This window comes from Sciurus carolinensis, chromosome 5, assembly GCF_902686445.1.
Source record: "Sciurus carolinensis chromosome 5, mSciCar1.2, whole genome shotgun sequence".
Taxonomy (NCBI): domain Eukaryota; kingdom Metazoa; phylum Chordata; class Mammalia; order Rodentia; family Sciuridae; genus Sciurus; species Sciurus carolinensis.
In genome coordinates this window covers 101,892,675-101,911,731 of record NC_062217.1, presented here as the reverse complement: position 1 = coordinate 101,911,731, position 19,057 = coordinate 101,892,675, and the positions used below count along the sequence as shown (strand labels likewise).

The following is a 19,057-nucleotide window of genomic DNA, read 5'->3' as shown; positions in this document are numbered from 1 at the left end:
GCAAAGTCCTGTCTTGTGCATACTGTCCTGAAGAGGTACTATTTAGGACTCATTACCATGTGCTATGTGGTCTTAGAAGAAGCATGGCAGAATTTGGGCATTTTCCTATTTGAGATACCAGAAATATACTGCCCCTTTATCACAACACTAGTTTCTTTCCAGTTTGCTGTCCTCAGATTGAGTGTTCAGTACCTTGACAATTTTTTTCAGATTTACATTTCTAGAAATAGCAACTCCCTTGCCTTTCCTTTCTTCTGTCCTACTTTTGACTCTATAAGGAAAGATGAAGCATAGAGACTTCATTTGTATCACAGAGGAGAGACTGACATGGGCTCAGCTGAGCATAGTGTATTGGTGGAGAAGACAGGGCCTGGGCCACTCTGTGGGATGAGGACAGGAGTGGGGAAGTTGTGGAAAGTTGAGCATATTCATCGTTGACATTGGACAGTGTTCTGTGCAGGTCAGGCAAGCAAGAAAGAAACTGACCTCTGGACTGGCTAGAGGAATGAGTTAGTCTTGGGGTAGCTGGGGAGGGAGGGTGTGGAACCTGTGGCTATCTGATTGGGGAGGCTATGGTATTGGTGTTGTTGGCACTTTAAGGACATATCTGCTGACAGTTCCCTAGTGTGTTCTTTGGCCTCTTTCTTTTTTGTTTTAATTTAAATTACCTTTTTTGGGGGACCTTTTGAGTAGTGGATGCTTTTGCATAGTTGTTAGTGACCTTGAGTGTTGAGGACCTCAGCTCCTTATAATGACATACCTTTTACATTTGACCTTGAAAATGTGTCCACTTCCTATAGAGATTACAGACAGAGGAAAATGCTGTGGAGTCTCAAGGCAGGGTGACACTATGGCAGGTGATGTGGTACCTTAGGTGGCATTATTTATCGTGAAATTCACGAAGGACACAAACAGCAAATTGTGCAAGGATCCAGAAGATTGAATTTGTGTTTTGAAAATTGGAAGCTACAATTCTATAGTAATTGTTTTAGGAATAATTTATTTTCATTTTTTTTTCCACACCCCAAAGCTTAATGCTACATTAAATGAGTCTTCCAGTTGTGTGAAAGAAAAATATTATCACAGATTGATGATTTAATATAAGAAAATGTTTAGGAACTTTTCGGACTTTCAAACTTTGGGAGGCTTCCATAATGGGCTTTAAAAACCTGTGTATGCATTTCTTCATATAAAAGGGAAACATAGTGCATCTTGTCCTAGCAGTGTCTTGGTTAAAGTAGACTCTTAAAAATGGTTGTAGAAGGAATGAGTCAATTTAAAAATGGAAATGAGCTATTTAAACCAGGAAAAGAAAAGAAAACCACTAGTAGTTATCTTAAACCTCTAGTCTGTTTGTAGCCTATAAGAATGTGAACTCTGTTTTAGTTTCTTTTTAGTTTGTAAGAAGTAGAAGAGACATGTTTCTAATATTTGTCTTTATATTATATGATATAAAAATGTTGCCATAGAGGAAACTAGATAATTTATCTTATTTTTCAGGTCATGTACAACATCCCTAAGGCAAATCAATAAAATTATTGAACAACTTAGCCCTCAAGCTGCCACCAACAGAGACATCAACAGGAAACTAGATTCTGTAAAACGACAGAAGTATAATAAGGTGATTCCAAATAATGCATAAAGTATTACATTTTTGAAAAAAAGTCACCATGTAAGCCTATTTAATAATTTAGGACATATTCTGGGAAGTATTTATAAGATGTAAAGCAACTAATTTTCCTTGTAGAAAAGTTTTGAGTCATTTTTATGTGTTTAAGCTGTTTCCCTTTTACATCCTTAGTTATAAAGTATTTTTAAAAAACCTGTACATATAGACACACACATATATACACTATACGTGCCTTGCATACATGATTGAGAGTAGCTCCTATGTGACTTTCTGTGCCATGTGTTCATTTAAAGTCTTTCTACTGTGACAATTTTCCTTTACCAGCTTTTGCTCTTGTCAGGTATGCTGGTCTCTCACTTAAATCTTGTTTCATGTGGACTTTGTTTTTTGTTTAGTTCTTGGTAACACTGATTGACTTCACCCCTGCACAATGCTTTTGCTTCTTGTTCTGAGAGGCTGGTTCTTCATCCTTACTTAGGTATCACATTCAGCACCCAGTTGCATAAGGTTGGAGAACTTAAGGGTTGGGAACATCTGTTATGTAGGATGTTGTTTTTATGAGGTTGGAAACATTTTTTTTTTTTTCTTTTTCTTTTCTTTCTTTTCTTTTTTTTTTTAGGATTTATGTATACCTTTATGCAGGAGCTAGGAATGACTACTTTTGTTTATTTCATTTCTGCCATCCAAAATGACTGGTAGCCTTGTGCTTAGAGTTAATCATTTGCGGCTGGTGGAGTCCTTATGTTTTTAAGTTCTACTTGTGGAGGCATACAGACTCATTTCATGTGACCCTCCTTTTAATTTCCACCCACCAGCTGATTATCTTCACCACCTTTCTCTCTCATTTCTGGAATCACAGCCCACGTCAGAGCTAATAGTTTTTTAATGATAACTGGATCCCCCCAAATCAGAGAGGGGGCATCTGACCTCTTGTGGGAACATGCAAACTGGTGTATGTGCAGAGACCTTTGAGCTCTTGGGCTTCTGATGGACTGGGATTTCAAGGATGGAGATGATCAAACTTTAGGCCACTTTAGAGCCTTGTCTAACTTAATAATGTTTTCCTGTCTTTCTTTATCAGCTTCTTTTTTGGTGGGGGTCGTAGGGTACTGGGAATTGAACTCACACTCAACCACTGAGTCACATCCCCAGCCCTATTTTGTATTTTTTTAGAGACAGGGTCTCACTGAGTTGCTTAGCGCCTTGCTCTTTGCTGAGGCTGGCTTTGAACTCGAGATCCTCCTGCCTCGGCCTCCCAAGCTGCTGAGATTACAGGCTTACGCCACTGCACTCAGCTTCTTTATCAGCTTCTTGATGTTTAGAGATAAACTATTCAGAGAGAAAATGTTTTAAGTGGAATTTTGCTGAGAGAAAAACTAAGAAAAAAAATGTAAGTCATTGCAGTATACTATTTATGTTCAGTTTTCCTTCTTGCTCCACACTCTTATTTAGAGTTGAAACATTCTTTTATTTTTTTTCAGTGGTGCTAGGGTTTGAACCAGGTTCTCATGCATGCTAGACAAAGGCTCTACCACTGTTGGAGTTGAAATATTCTTTTCCTTGTAAAAACGATGCAAGTACCCCAGGCCCAGTTAATTGGGAAACTGTAGGAAGACCACAATATGAGTTCTGATGATGAAGAAGACAAGACAGGAATCTAGGGCAGGCAGGGTAAAGATGCATGGCAAAATGTATTTGCCATTGAGTTTTATGATTGGATAGGACACTGTAAAGGATGTCATAAATATGGTAGGTTATCAAAGAGGAGTGACTTTTTTAAAACTATTTGAACATTGTGTTTTTTATTTCTTATCCTTATGTCCAGTTGCCTTCCATAGCCCATTGGCTGCTCAGATCAGAAGCACAGAGAAGTTTAATGATGTATCCAGTATTTAATGGGGGAAGGGGATGGGCAGGGAGGGCAATTCCACCCTGTCAGTTGGTACATGTGATTTAAGTGCCCAGGGATGTGGAAAACTGTATGCCACACAGTGAGGAGGGCCTGTGGGGTAGGAATGTCTACACAACAAGATTGTTTCAAGGTTAACTTGCTGTAGGAAAGTGGTAGTTGTTCAAATAAGGTTCTGTATAGTAATAGTAATGTAAAATTTATTTTACTCTTGATTCAAGTTTTTAAATTTCATAGTGCTGCTTTTTTTAACAATAAACCACAGCATCGCCGTGTTCTGTATTTGGTATTTACCTTTCAAGGAACAACAACTAAAGAAGATCACTGCAAAACAGAAACGTCTGCAGGCCATCCTTGGAGGAATGGAGGTAAGAGTGGAACTGGATCATGTCAGCCTGGAGGAAGAGGATGCAGGTGAGCACACTGGGAGAAGTTTCTTTGTATTCTTGAATTAATACCTGTTTAGTGTTTGCCTGGGCTTTGAGAAAAACACCTTTCTTTGTCTCAGTGTTAGACTGGATCTAGGAATATTTTATTCTCTATACCTGCAGAACCAAACCTCTTTTGTCAGAAGGGGTTCTTAGAGAATTAAAATAATTTTTTTTTAAAGGCGGGGTGCTTCACCACTGAGCTACATCCCCAGGCCTTTTTCTATTTTTTATTTTGGGCCAGAGTCTTGCTAAGTTGCTGAAGGTCTCACTAAATTGCTGAGACTGACTTTGAACTTGGGATCCTCCTGCCTCAACCTCCCAAGTCATGGGGATTATAGGGCTGTGCTACTGTGCCCAGCTCGAAAGTAAATTTTTAACTTAATTCTCCGCAGGCTGCTGATGGGCATTTAGTATTACATTTAATAAATTGGAGATTCTAAACATTTGATAAAGACAGTAACATTTTGATTGAAAACATTTTGATTGAAATACATTTTGGAAGCCCAGTATCATCAATCAGGACCTGTGTAATTGCTCTCACATTTCTTTAAGGATCGTGTTTGGCAAGCTTTCCAAGCATCCATTCTGTTGCATAAGAAAAGACATTCAGGTTATACCATAACCATTATTTCATTAAATTACTGCTTTGGATTATTGTTTTTTGGAAAACATTTTTGGAAAATGCTTAAGCTCTGGAACTATCTTTGCTGTGTTGTGTGTATGTGTATGTGTGTGTGTGTGTATGTGTGTGTGTGTGTGTGTGTGTGTATAGAAATTGTTAGTTGCCGCTCAATCATTTCACTGCTTGAAATTTAAATTAAGGTTTCTTAGTATAAGCTCTTCAAGCAAATATTTTCTAGTAGCTCCAGTTTATTCACTAAGACAGTAGTGTTGTTATGAAGAACTTGACAATAGGTGATTGAAAAAATATTAGATGTACATTTTAAAGTTCAGTCTTACAAGATTCATTAGTCTTAGGACCAGTGCTTTCTGCTGCTGTGGTACTGTATTTCTCATTGGTAGAGGACATTTGTTCCTGTCTAGCTGTCTAAAATCTAGTTGTCAAAATATTGCTATTTTGATAAAACTTTGCCCAGGGTTAATAGATACCTCCTCAAACCTAAAAGCATCTTTTCACTCTTGCTTCTCTCTGTTGTTTGATAGCAGCCGATACTTCTGTGCCATCTGGGATCCCTCTCTCTTCTGGTTTTCCTTTCTGCCCTCTGATTACTTCCGTTGAGTTGTTTGGGCCAGCTTTTCTGGTGTTATTTTAAATGCTGTTGTTTCTCAGAATTTTTTTTTTTTTTTTTGAGCCCTTTTCTTGTTCAGCTTCTCCCTAAATCTCATCTACTTGCATGGTTTTGCAGCCACTTACTATCTTACAAATGTGTTGCCCTCATTTTTTGATTTCCTGATTCCTATGATAGCTCTCCATCTGGGCACCAGCCATTACTTGAGACTGTGGTCTCTCTTACCATTCTGTCTCCTCCACTCTGCTGAGTCAGTAGAGCAGAGGACCTGAGACTGCAGGCTTTGGGGGCTCAGCTCTGCATTGCCAGGTGGAACTTGGCTGTGTTCTTTACCTAAGTCTATCTGAACCAGTGCAGTAGGGGGCTATTTCCCTGAGACTTTCTTTCCCCAGCTCTCCGCATGGTGATTTTAAGAATTACCTGATTGTCCTTTCTTAGAAGTAAATGGATGAGAACAGATTACAAACAAGAGGAGACTATGACTTTGCCTGGAGGGTGATCTGGAGGGTGACCTTTCCTATTCAGCATTGTACTGGAAAGTATAGGAATTGAAGAAAGAAAATACAAAGTGCAAGGATGACAAAGAAGAAATAAAACCATCATTATTCATAGAATGTATGATTGCTTATGTGGAAAATTCAGAAGAATTGATGTGTTTAGCAATATCATTGAATACAGGGTCAGTAAATAAAAATTTATCATTTTTATATGCCAATAAAAACAAAAAATAAAACTCAATAAAGATGCCAGTTGTATTGAAAATCAAATACCTAGAAAGAAATCTTAGCAAAAAATGTGGTTTTCTCAAAGGCCATATGTTCTCTCTGATATGCAGATGTTAACTCACAATAAGGGGGTTGGGTAGGGAAAAATAGAAGTACATTGGATTAGACAAAGGAGAATGAAGGTAAGGGAGGGAGAATGGGAATAGGAAAGATAGAATAGACTGAATCAGACATAACCTTCCTATATTCATCTATGAATACACAACCAATGTAATTCTACATCATGTACAACCAGAAAAACAGGAAGTTCTACTCCATGTATGTATAATATGTCAAAATACATACATATATATATATAGTACAGTACATATATACTGTCATATATAACTAAAAAGAAAAAGAAAAAAAAATGTGGTTTTCTACAGTGTTTCCTACATAAAAATTACAAAAGACCACTGAAAAATTAAAGAAGACTTAAGTAATGGAGATATACTGTTTTTGTGGATTGGCAAATACAGTGTTGTAGAGATGTCATTTCTCCTAACTAGCTGCAGTTCCATTGCAGTCCCAATATACATTTCATGTTTTTTTTTGTTTGTTTGTTTTAAAGCAAAGGGCATGAGGGGAAGAAGTGTAGGTTGAGGTTAGAGGTCATTAACAATTCAGTTCTAAAATTTGTATAAAGTTGTGTTGGGCTAAGAATAGCCAAGGCAATCCCGAAGAACAAATGTCAAGAACTGTCACATAGCTGTAGTAATTAAGTCAGTGTAGTGTTGACACAAGTATATACAAACCAATAGAGGGTCCAACAAACAGGCCCACCCACATAATATCACTTGTTTTATGGCAAAGCTGGTAGGCAATACTGTTGAGAAGAATGAGCTTTTCAATCAATGGTGCTGAGTTGATCCACATAAAAATAAAAGGAATCTTGACTTGTTTCACTGTGCACAAAGATAAATTCTGAGCAGATGATAGATCTGGATGTTGACGCTAAAGCAAAGTATTTAGAACATCCCATAGGGCAAACATTTTCATGATTGTGGCATAAGCAAAGACTTAAACAGGATATAGAAATGCTCTCTGTAAGGGAAAAGATTTATTAAATGGCCAATATAAAAACTAAGAACTTCTGTTTGGGATAGAATTTAGAGAGTGCAAGGGAAAGCTGCAGAGTGGGAGAAGATATTTGCAGAACATGAATGACTTATAGGACTTGAATCTAGAATGTATAAAGAACTAGAAATTTTTATTTTTGAAATGCAGATGGATTAAGAGAAAAATAGATAGAAGACTGGAACATTTTGTGCATAAAAGAGACTGTCCCAAAGATCAATAAATCTATGAAAGGAATTTTGTTTCATTAGTCATCAGGGAAATTGCAAATTACAGCCACGATGTGGTACCACTACACACTTATCAGAATAGCCACAAAGGAATGGCAAGAATATGAACCAGTTGGAACTTTGAAACTTTGCAAGTCTGTTTGGCAATCTGTTTGTTTTCTACTAAAACTGAATATACTCAAAGAATTATATATGTTTATTGCTAAAGGATGTATATGAGAATATTCATAGCAACATTATACCTAGCAGCTCAAATCTAGAAACCACCCAAGTACATTAACAGTGGAATGGAAAAATTGTAGTATGTAGTCTTATAGAATATTGGCAGCAGTGAGAGTTAACAAACGGCAACTTCATTCAATAAGTCAGTGGATTTTGCAAGTGTAATGCTGTAAAAGAAGGCAGTTACAGGAGCACAAACTTTCCATTTACATCCCTTGACCAGAGTCAGCCCTGTCATTGTCCCTGGGTATGCTGGAGGTGGCACCAACCACCTATGGGGATGCTAGTAGTTTCTGTTACTTGATGTGGATGCTAGTGCATATATATTTTTTCTGCATATTCATTGAGGTTGTAATTTGTGCACATTCTTGTATATTTTATTTAAGTGCAAGTTTAAGGGAAAACTGACTTGGTATCATTGGCCTTTAAGCATTATAGATTTTAGAATATGGATTCCTTCTTTTTAAACCTGAGATTTTTTGGTTTTCAGAGTATGTGGTTAAGTAAATATTTTGCTGGAGATTAATTTCAACTAGTGGGAGATGGATTTCTGCATGACTTTACACTTATGGGGAAAGTTCTCCACGTTGAGGGGAATGTTGTCCACTTTGTCAGTATGGTAGCCATTACTCACATGTAACTGTTGAACTCAGTTTTTAACTTAATTTTTAAATAGCTACAGTTGACTAGTAAATACCTTGCTGAGCAGTGCAGAGCTAACACTTTGTATTTTTCCTGTTTAGGTACATGGTGATGCCTGAGATGTCTGTTTCAATTTTACTGTCCTGAATTTAGGTCTATCTGAATGTTGATATTAGCAAAGATATGGAAAGTTGGGATATTATTTTTCATGTGGGCTACTCCTCTGTTGATAATTTATATAGTTCTAGGCCTGTCTTTAGTTGTACTGAGTATATTTATAATGTGATTTTTAAAACTTTAAGTTCAAGTGTATTTTTTTAATTGAGAAAAATTTTTACATGTTTATAGGGTGCCATGTGATATTTCAATACATGTATAGCATAAGGTATAAGTCAGGTTGAACATATCTCTTCAAACAGTTATCATTTCTCTGTGGTGAAACATTTAAGCTACTTTTTCTTGCTTTTTGGAATATATAGCTTGTTATTATTATCTAGAGTTACCTGCTGTACCTGGTTCTAGGAACCAGAACTTCTGTTCCTAACTATAACTCAGTACCTTGACCCCATTCTTCCCTCCCCTTGCTCTCCCCAGCCATTACTACCATTCTGCTCTCTACTTTTATGAACTCAGCATTTTTAGATTCTGTATATGAGTGAGGTCATGTAATACTTGTCTTTCTGTGAGTAGCTTATTTCACTTAGCATGATGATCTTCACTTCTATTCATGCTGTCCCAAATGAGAGAACTTCATTCTTTTTTTATCTCTGAATAGTATTCCATGTTTTATTTATACATATATATATATATACTGTATTTATATAGTATTGATGTATATTTATATAGTATGATATTTTGAAGAAAAGTTACTGAGAAGTCATCTTTTGAATAGGTATATATTAAATGCTATAATTTTTATACTTTATTACACTGATTTTTTTTATGTGAGTTATTGGTAGTTACCTACTTGAATAAGTGTTTATTTCCATTATACTCTTGGGAAGTTTTATGCTAGTCCACATTATTGTTGCTCTTTCAGAGCCGGGGCCATCCTGTCTTGGCAGTATGCTCATGCCTGCCCAAGAGACTGCCTGGGAAGAGCTCATCCGCACTGGCCAGATGACACCATTTGGTACCCAGGTCCCTCAGAAACAACAGAAAAAGCCTAGAAAAATAATGCTTAATGAGGCATCGGGCTTCGAAAAGTATTTGGCAGACCAAGCAAAACTGTCTTTTGAAAGGAAAAAGCAAGCTGCTAATAAAAGAGCAGCCAGAAAAGCCCCAACGTTGGTCATGTCTAAGGCTGGCCCAGCACCAAATGAAAACAAACCAAACCAGAGAAGCAAAGTTCTCTCAAAAACAGATAAGTGCTTGAAAAAGCACATCAGGAAGCTCCAGAAGAGGGCACTGCAGTTCCAGGGAAAAGTGGGGTTGCCGAGAGGGAAGAAGCCCCTTGAGTCAGAGACCAGGCCAAAGTCAGAGGGAGACTCTGAGAGTGGGGAGTCTTGGTCTTGTCTCACAGAGCAGGAGGAGGAGGCAGAGGCCAACCTGTCTGGACATGGCACTGACTATGAACTAAGACCTGTGCTCAAGGGCAGGAAACGCCAGAAGAAAACCCCAGTGCAGGAGGTTGATGACGACTTTTTCCCAAGTTCTGGGGAAGAAGCTGAAGCCAACGGAGGAGGAAAGGGAGGTCGCAAAGTAGTGAGATGCCAAGATGATGGAGACGAAGATTATTATAAACAGCGATTAAGGTGGGTCTACAGGGATTGTGAGTACTTTGTACTGCTTGCTTGGTGTTAAGGCAGCAGCTTTATTAATATGTAAACATTCTAGGTCCAGCTTACTTTTCTGGACTCCCATTTATGCAGAGGTTGGACTTCCTGCAGCTCTAACCTTCTAGAAATAGGAACTGAGGCCCAGTGGATCTGGCCCCAAAGCCTTGTACTTGTGGGTCTTGAGCCACATTTGGAGTCAAGTCTAAGATGAAGAACTTAAGAAAACGTCTGAGGAAAGAGCATAGAGAGTACTGAGGTGAGAGCTATGTGACTTTTACTCAGAGTGGTCACACTGTAATAAGTATAACAAAAGGAAAAGATTGTGTTGTGTATACTGGGTGTGGTATTTATTTTTTCATTTTGAAGCAGAATAGTAATTTTAGAAGTCTTTTAAGCTTACTTTCTTAAATCCCTCCTTCCGTGTCTTGAGAAAATAGTCATCTACAGAATAATAAACCACTATTGTGTTAGAAATGTACTTTGCACAGCATACCTTCCTTTTCACTGTGATTTTTTTATGCCAGAGACTGACTTTGTCTTTTGCTTCTGTGACTTTTTCAGTATATGATACAGGTGAGATAAAAGGAAAGTAAACATGTGTAACATGAAGTCAGAATTGTCATCACTGTGTTTTTTGCAAGCCAGGCAATCTGCACACTGGAGGCCTTTCACTGAGTGCATTAACTCTAGATCTCTGAGGAAGTCAGAAGGAAAAAGGAATGACAGTACTTCTTGAGTATTTAATACTAGGGTGACTTTTTCCCAGTCCTCAAGATTTTTTCCTTATTTCTCAATTTGGGGAGACCTAGTTTATTGTATTTCTTGTAGCTTTCCATTGGTCTTTGAAGATGGCTGACCTACTATTTTTCTTCTTTTTGGAACCACTAAAAGCAGGGAGTGGTGGTGCATGCCTGTAACTCCAGCTGCTCAGGAGGTCGAGGCAGGAGGATTGCAAGTTCAAGGCATCAGAAACTTGGTGATACCCTGTCAAAAAATAAAAAAAGGGCTAGGGATGTAGCTCAGCAGTAGAGTGCCCCTGTGTTCAAACCCCAGTATTGCCAAAACAACAACAACAAAAAAAAACTAATTGTAATCCCAAATTACACTCCTTTTCAGAGTGGTTGCAGCACGGTTGTTTCAATCATATAACTTAAATCCAGTTGGTGAGAGCTGTTGCTCATGTTCCACTAGTACTTCATATAGTACTATATAACCGAGGAGTGATTTTTGTCATTTCTCACTGCAACTTCAGTGTGCATACTTGATATCTGTAACATTGAAGAATATTGCTCAATATTCTCAAACAGTAAGCAATGTCAGTCTTCTTAATTACTGTAGAAAATTAATAAAAGTATTAATCTCAACATATTGATTTTAAGTAGAGCAATATATATTCTCATTAAACTGGGTCAATATTAAATACATTTTAAGTATATCAGTATTTTGATCAAGAGCAATTTATTTTGATTGAATTTTAAATATGGGTGCAATTTAATTTCATGGCAGTAAGTTTTTCTTAATAATGTTAAGATTGTAAAACAATTTGTTATTTCCAGAGCTATATCATAAGCCAGATTTTTTTTTGCTAAAGTTACAGTAAAAATCTCAAATGAATTTCAGAAATATCAATAACTCTAATTGCCACCAAAATACGATAGCTCTTAAAATTTTATAGCTAGTTATTAAGGTTGTTAAGCAGCAGATATCCACATTGAAAGGTTTGTATTACATCTCCTTTGGTGCTGTTTGAATTGGGGGAAGTTAAAAGAAAATAAAATGCTCAGGATTGAAAAGCATATTAAGAACATTTGAGAACTGTGAGTCTCTGTATTTTGTTGCTTCTTGCCAGTCTTTGTGGATAGATTGAAATAGTAATGATATTCCCTTCAGTGAAGAAGAAAAAGGATTGTGTATTTTAGCAATGATTTAATGATGGATGATCCAAATTAAAAAGCCACATAATTTACAATTTGGAAACTGAATTTTTTCTTAGTGGTTAGAATTTAGGAATACAACTCAGGCTAAGAACCTTGTACAAAACTTAATAGATACACATTAGTTGTAGCCTGCTAATTATAATGCTCTTTCAAACTCTTGAAAGTGAGAGTGGGCGACTCCTAGACATCTCATCCCCTTTATCCTCTCACCTTGAGAGTCATAGGCCTTTCATTAGCTATAATGAAAAGTTTGTCCTAATTAGGCATCTTTGTTTTGCCTGATGCTCAGCAGGCATTTCCTGTTGGGCCTTTTGAATAGCATGATCTTTTCTGGAACTGGGCAGTAGGAGTCATGATCCTGCTTTCTCTTAATTGACCTAGGACCTCAGCTCAGTCTTGGTGGTTCTAACCATTTTTAAACTACCTGTACATTTTCTCTTCCCACGTGTTTTTCTTTTCTTCTGTGTACTCCAGTGCATTTGAAGGTTGACTTCTCAGAGGTGTTCTCCTGGTGTTTGTTCCTCTGCTTAATTCAAGGAGGGAGGTAGTGAGTCTCTGTTTAGAAGTAAATGTTTTGTTGATTCCTATTCACATCAGTGGTTTGCAGCCTCTATCATTTTCTATTAGGATATGACACTTAAAATATGCCACTGTTTTAGAAATCTCAACACCAAACCCTTCTGTTCAGGGCAACAAATTCCATTGGTACCTGTGCTGAGACCTTGCTGCCTCAGTGTTGACTCACTTCCTAGTCGAGATGTTGGATCAGCTGTCTTTGCTTCACCTCTGCCTCTACTATGTGAATGCACATTTTCATTTTAGGACTGGCTTTGAGGATTTCTGGCAAAAAATCTGCAGGCTGTTAGTGGACATGAGCACAGATAGGACCTAACCAGGAGTGAAGGGAATAAATGGATTTAGACTGAGGTGTCTTGGGACTTTGGAGGGGGGCCTTGTGGAAGTGGTTTATTCTGGTGCAGGGACCTGTTGATTGGGTAGCTCAGGTATATTGACATAGACCTCATGATGCAGGTTAAAAACTTTCTGCATTTTCCCCAAAACTTTAGGTGTATGTATCACTGAGGAGGGAAAGGACTTGCTTTGCTTTGAGATCCTCAGGCATCTCATTTGGATTACCTTAAGAGATTATTATGATAGTGTGATCTGCAGAGAGACCTAGCTTCTGAATTGTCCACATCAGGACAGGGATTCACATGTACTTCACTTGGCCTGTTGTCTTCTATCTCGGAAATGGACATCTGTTCAGTGGGAGGTTGAGGCCCGTTGGGTTCACTGGAAGCGTGCTACAGTTTATTAGTGGTGGAGGAACCAACAGCATTCATACCAGCTGTTTGCCACCTTTAAGATAGTCAGATAGAAATGCCACTGACTCTGGCACTTTTCCCAGCAACGATTAGAACAGCTGTGGGGGTGCAGATCAGGACCACTTCCAAAGACCATTCTGTCTTCTCACTGACTGAACCACAGCTAGTATTTATCATTTGACTTTAACCCCAAGCTCTTTCTTCTGTTTTCACCTGCCAGTTGTTATTTAAGTTGCTAAGTTAACTTCCTGTACTTCCTTAGCAAAAACATGGACTGAAACCGTCCTTCCTGGCCCACAAACTGATTTTGCAACCACTGGGGACCTCATTGCTGGAGATACTGACTAAGAAGGTCTAGTGTGGGGCCACAAGGCAGGACTTTGAAACACCTTGCCCATGTCATTCTGGTACACTGGATAGGAAACTACTGGATGTATATAAATTGATTTTATATGTTTGCGTTTCTGAGGCTATAGCTGTTAGCCAACTTGGTTTGTATCACTTTTTCTAAATCTTCCCTTGTGTGCTCTGCTCAATTGTGTTTACATAGATGAAGGCCTGGAATGAACTGACTCAGGGTCAGTTCATTCAGCTAAATTAGGTGCACTAATCTGCTAAATGCAACAGATTTTCTGGTTGTTAGGAGTGTGTGCACATCAGAATCACCTGGGCACTTTTCAACAGGCAAGAGCTTGACTCAGCTGCTGAATCTGAGGCAGCAGGTCTGGACCTGGAGGAACTGGAGGCTACTCTTATGCTTTTGACTGAGCTTCACTGATTCTGAGGTGAGGTCAGTGGCATTCTTCATTATCATTGGCTCTGGTTTAGAAAGAAATGTGCTACCATTTAGGGCATCTTTGAGGTGGTTGGAAAGAATAGTAAGGATTTTGGGGTTTAAGATGTAATGTTTTCTTTCTACTCATCCCAAAGTCAGCGTAGTATTGCTTCTGGGATAAATCTCCAACCCACTCCCACCCGCAGTCAGTAAAACACAGAGTTCAGAAACAGACTGTTCTCTAGGTGCCTGAGTTTCCTCAGATGATCTGGTACATTGGGCTAGGCTGCTGAGATTGCAGCCTGAAACTGATTAGAGTTGGTACCTTTTTATAGTTTGAAGGCTTTTCACTCTTTTCCAACCTCTCTGTACTTTTGATAATTTCTTGTTTTTTAAATTATGAACGTATAGCAATATAAACTGGACTGTGGTGGTGCACACCTATAATCCCAGCTACTGGGGAAGCTGAGCAGGAGGATGGAAAGTTCAAGGCCAGCCTATGCATCTTAGTGACAGTCTATCTCAGAATTAAAAATAAAAAAGACTGGAGTATGTAGTTTAGTTGTAGAGCACCCCTGTGTTAAATCCCAAGTACCTCAGAAAATAGCAGCAACAACAACAAAACAATTATTAAGATGAAGAAACTACCTGTATCTATGTTTGTTTTTATTTTCTACATTATTCCAGCCTTTGATTCTGTGCATACATATCTTTACATTGCTACAATAATAGTGGTCTATAAAAGCAATGTATCATAGTCCTTCCAAGTTAATCACTCTGCTCATGGTCTTCCTGTTAAAATGCAGATAGAGCTGAGGTTTGAAGAGTCAGTGCCATGGAAATGTGTTTCCTTCCATTGAGATTGGGTGGAAAGTGCAATGTTAAGGTGTGACCACACGGTGGTGCCAAGGACAAGCATACAGCTGTTGTCATCTCTGTGGCCTAGAAACCAAATCAGAAAGCTAAGCTAGGATCTGGGAGTTGGAGGAGGGTATGAGGAGATGGCTAGGGAGTCTAGAAGATCTGAAAAGTGTGGTATAGATGGGGATGTGATTTGCCTCATGATCTGGTGTAAACTGAATCTGTATGATGCTTGTTGCTATAAAGTGTTTTCACTAAATTTTGATCCTAAAGGTTTTTCTTTTCTTTTTTTTTTGTTTATTATATATGTATACATGTACATATATATCATTTTATTTATTTATTTTGATTGTACACAAATGGGGTACAACTGTTGTTTCTCTGGTAGAATCCCACCATTTGTATAATCATACATGTACATAGGGTAATGATGTTTGTCTCATTCTGTTATTCCCCCCCCCCCATCAAAAATGGGTCACAAGAAAAGATAAACCAAGTCGGGTTTTTTTTTTTTTTACTTTATTCTATATGAATGAATATTAAGTTAAAAAGGGCAGATGGGAGTCCATTTATTGTGTAAATCTAACAGAATGTCTTCTAATTGACCACTATGCTTAATCATCTGGAAAAATAATGCTCCTTATTGTCTTTCTCCTTAAGCAATATTGCTTCTATTGCCAGGGTAAGTTGGATCCTGGTTTGTAGGGTTTGCTTGTACACATGCACAATTCTGAGAAGGGGCAGGCTGTCATCATTTTTAAATACTGAGAGGGATCAAGCTGTCACTGCACAGGAGTCCACGGAGGTACCTCCAAGGACAGCATGACTTGAACTAGGCCTCAGTAGGTTCTTGACTCAACATGGCTGAAAAAAATTCCAGGATGCATCAAAAACAAGGTGTAAGTAAAGATTATTAAAGGATAGCAAAGGTATGCACACCCCACCCCAAAGGTAGGGTGCAGATGCCACTCACCTCTCAGAGAGGAGCAGACAATTGATACACCATGGTTGAACCCTCTGCCTACATATAGGATTTTCTGGGAAGAAAAGTGCAGGTCCCCAGGCAACCTTTTTGGAAATGAAATTCCATGTCAATCATTTGATATTTGGGGTTCAGAATGTTTCTTGGTTAAGCAGTTGAGTCATAAATCAGTTGTGGCCTTGTTGTATGAATCTTTGGATCTGGTAATGTTGAAATTGATGTTTTCGTCCTATTTGTTCTGGTACAAGCAAACACTGTAGGTTTTGTTCTTTTAACTAAAGTGACAAGCATGACTGGTGATGCTTATATATTTGGGTCTCCATCTAGTAGGTGTCTTTTTTTCTCTTTCCTCAAGGTCCCACCTATCTCAAAACCAAATAGAATAAATATTTAAAACTGTCTTATGGATTTGCCTGAGCAAGGGTGATATCAGGTATGGGGGGTGGGGCAAGCTTATAAGGACAACCAGAATTATTCTGTTTGGATGTTTACCACTTGGTGATGCTTCACAACATGTGGGCTATTTGGTTTAATCCTCACAGGCCCTAGGAGATAGGAATCTGATCCCTGAGAGTGATGACATTTAGCCAAGATACAGTTAGTGGAGGAAATCTTGGGAAGGCCTGTAAAGGTAGGCGTGATCCAGCAACTGATCTGTTGTAGCGGCCTCAGGTGAGCATTGCCTCAGGGACTGGTTTCTCTCCTAACTTGGTGGCACCAGCTCCCCTTTGTGCAGAGACCTTGCTGAAGGCCATGTTTGCAGAACCTCTGCTCCATCTCCATTTTGTTGTCAGTATGGAGCCTCTTTCTCTTCCTTTTGCCAAGAGCCCTTTTTCACTGGGATTGTTGCCTCTCTTGTCTTTTGGTTGGATCCTTGATTGCACTGGGTGAGCATTCAGCAATGTTAGGCCACACTTAAGCAAAAACAAAATTGATCGACTGGTACCTTTTGTTTTTTAAAGCCCAAATAACTTGATCTCTGAAAATCTGAATTCAGTAAAAGTTTAATCTAGATTCATTCCAGAAACCTAAATACAGTGATTTGAAGATTGTTCTTATCTATTTCTGTGAGTTCATTTCTTTTTAAAAAATAAGCCAATGTTCTTTTTTATTTTCTTCTTCTAGGAATCTGTATTTTAAAGAGAAAAGAAAAAGTTATTCCCTTAAGGATGTTTTCTTAGAGAGCATTTTGACTTCTTTTAAATGACAAAGCTGAGACACAAATGAAGACTAATTCTGCTTCCTGCTCTATGCACACCTTTCATTCTCAGCTCTGGGCATAATTGTCTGCATCAGTCTTAATTTACTCTGTGAGATCTGGACTCCTAACTGAGGGTATTTCATCTGCTCAGATGTGCCAATTAAGTTCACCCAGATAGACCATATAAAGGCAGATAAGAAAAGTAAAATACTGAGTATCTCAATTTAGCAAATTAGACTAATCTGTAAGGAATTCTTAGCTGTCTGAAGTAGAAAACCTATTGCACTACAAAAATGCAAACTGTATTAAATACCCAGCTTGGTGCCTGAATATATTTTTAAAAATCAAATTGTACTCATTGTACTGCTATTGTAGAATTTCTTTCATGGAGATTGCAATAAGTGGAGCGTGATTCTGAGGTTGAAATTTCACTCCATATTAGGAACAATTTAACTCTGTGATGTGTAGTTTTTTTTCCTTCCCATCAGTGTAGATTTAAATTGTTTTAGGCCCAGTGACCCTTGCAACATTAAAAACAATATAAAGGCAGAGCAGTGGGGACAGTCTTGAATTTTAAGCACCTCAATATGTGCTTAAATTTTATTGACGTTTTGGAGGAGGTGTGTTCATTTACTAATAAGTGATCCAAGGCTGCACATATTTGACAGTTCCTGTTAATAGGTGTACCTTGTCCCTTTGATATGGGTTGATATGGGCTGTATGTATGTTGATTTATCTGGTATTAATGTATCTCATGTGATGGTTCAGTCTAGATTGTCTGTGGTCAGAAGAACTGCTATGCTGACTTTCCTTTGGTTTGGAAAAGTTTGCTGATGTTTGAATTGGAGTTTTAAATTTTGGTTTGCCCTCGTATAATTGTTTTCCTTCTGTGAGAAAAGGGGAGTTCTATGGAGTGGTGTTTTGTTTGTTTGTTTGTTTGTTTGTTGGTACTGGAGCACTTAGACCACTGAGCCACATCCCCAGTCCTTTTTTTACTTTTTATTTTGGGACAGAGGCTCATGAACTTGGCTTAGGGCCTCACTAAGTTGCTGAGACTAGCCTTGAATTTGCCATCTTCGTGCGTAGCTGTGATTACAGATGTGTACCTGATTATCTGGGCTGGAGGCTTCCTCACTATCTTGATAATCTTGGGCAGGTTCCTTTATGTTATGAGATTACACACATGTCTCCTAGCCTGCCTTTATTTAATTGCGAAATAAAAAAGAATAACAATAGTAATAGTTATAGTATCTGCCCGAATGGATTGTAAGTATTAAATGAATCAATAAATGTGCAGTACTTAAATTAGTTCCTATCACTAATCAGTAACTGTCAGTTGTTATTGCCTAATATTTGTCTTCTGACTCTGAATTTAAAAATATATATGCTTGTACATGTGTGTAATCTCAGAATAAAATTTGTCCAGCGCTAGCCAACTTTACTTGAGGAGACAGTATATTGGATAGGGAATGGAACTCATAGGCGGTGGGATCTAAATGCCAGAGATTCCTCATCTGTAAAATGGGAATGGTAGTAGTATCAAGGATGGTGGAACTCCCAAGATAATGCTTGCTGACTCTTAGCTGTTTGTGTTTTTACATGCCACTGACTGAAACAGGAAAAAGATTCCACAAGCCAGTAAGATGCTTGAAAAGAGGGTCTGTGTGAACCACAAAGAAGAGCTCAAAATGTTGAGGTATTTGAAAAGGAGATCTCTTTTCCAAGCAAAAGACAGTTTACAATTGATACTAACTAGTATGTATAACCAAATTATTAGCTGTTACACATTTAGTTTTGTACCTTTCACACATTTTTGATTAAGGCCTACTTAGTGATAAAACATCTATACAGATATGAAGTACAGTAATCAATAGTACAGTAATCAATTCTCCTTTGTATACACTAGGGGGCACTAGACCTCTGTCCAGGGGACACTGAAACTTCACTGCTTCTCCTTGCTTCTGGGGGCAAGGTAGGTCAAGATGGCACTGTGGTTCCTCATAGTTATGTTTTATGGCAGATGTGCCAGAGCCTTCCCTTGCG

General features: G+C 38.2%; 1 protein-coding gene across 4 annotated transcripts in view; it reads left to right on the top strand.

Annotated features, from left to right (window-relative positions):
* Ercc6 (ERCC excision repair 6, chromatin remodeling factor) overlaps positions 1–19,057 on the top strand; it is a 78,897-nt gene that overhangs the window by 5,710 nt on the left and 54,130 nt on the right. For 3 of the 4 annotated variants that reach the window (XM_047553334.1, XM_047553336.1, XM_047553335.1), the window contains 3 exons: positions 1,501–1,621; positions 3,842–3,953; positions 9,195–9,909. In XM_047553334.1, coding sequence (XP_047409290.1) covers positions 1,501–1,621; positions 3,842–3,953; positions 9,195–9,909 — 948 coding nt within the window. Of the gene's footprint in view, positions 1–1,500; positions 1,622–3,804; positions 3,954–9,194; positions 9,910–19,057 lie in introns of those variants that run through there. The other variant, XM_047553338.1, reaches the window with a different exon arrangement.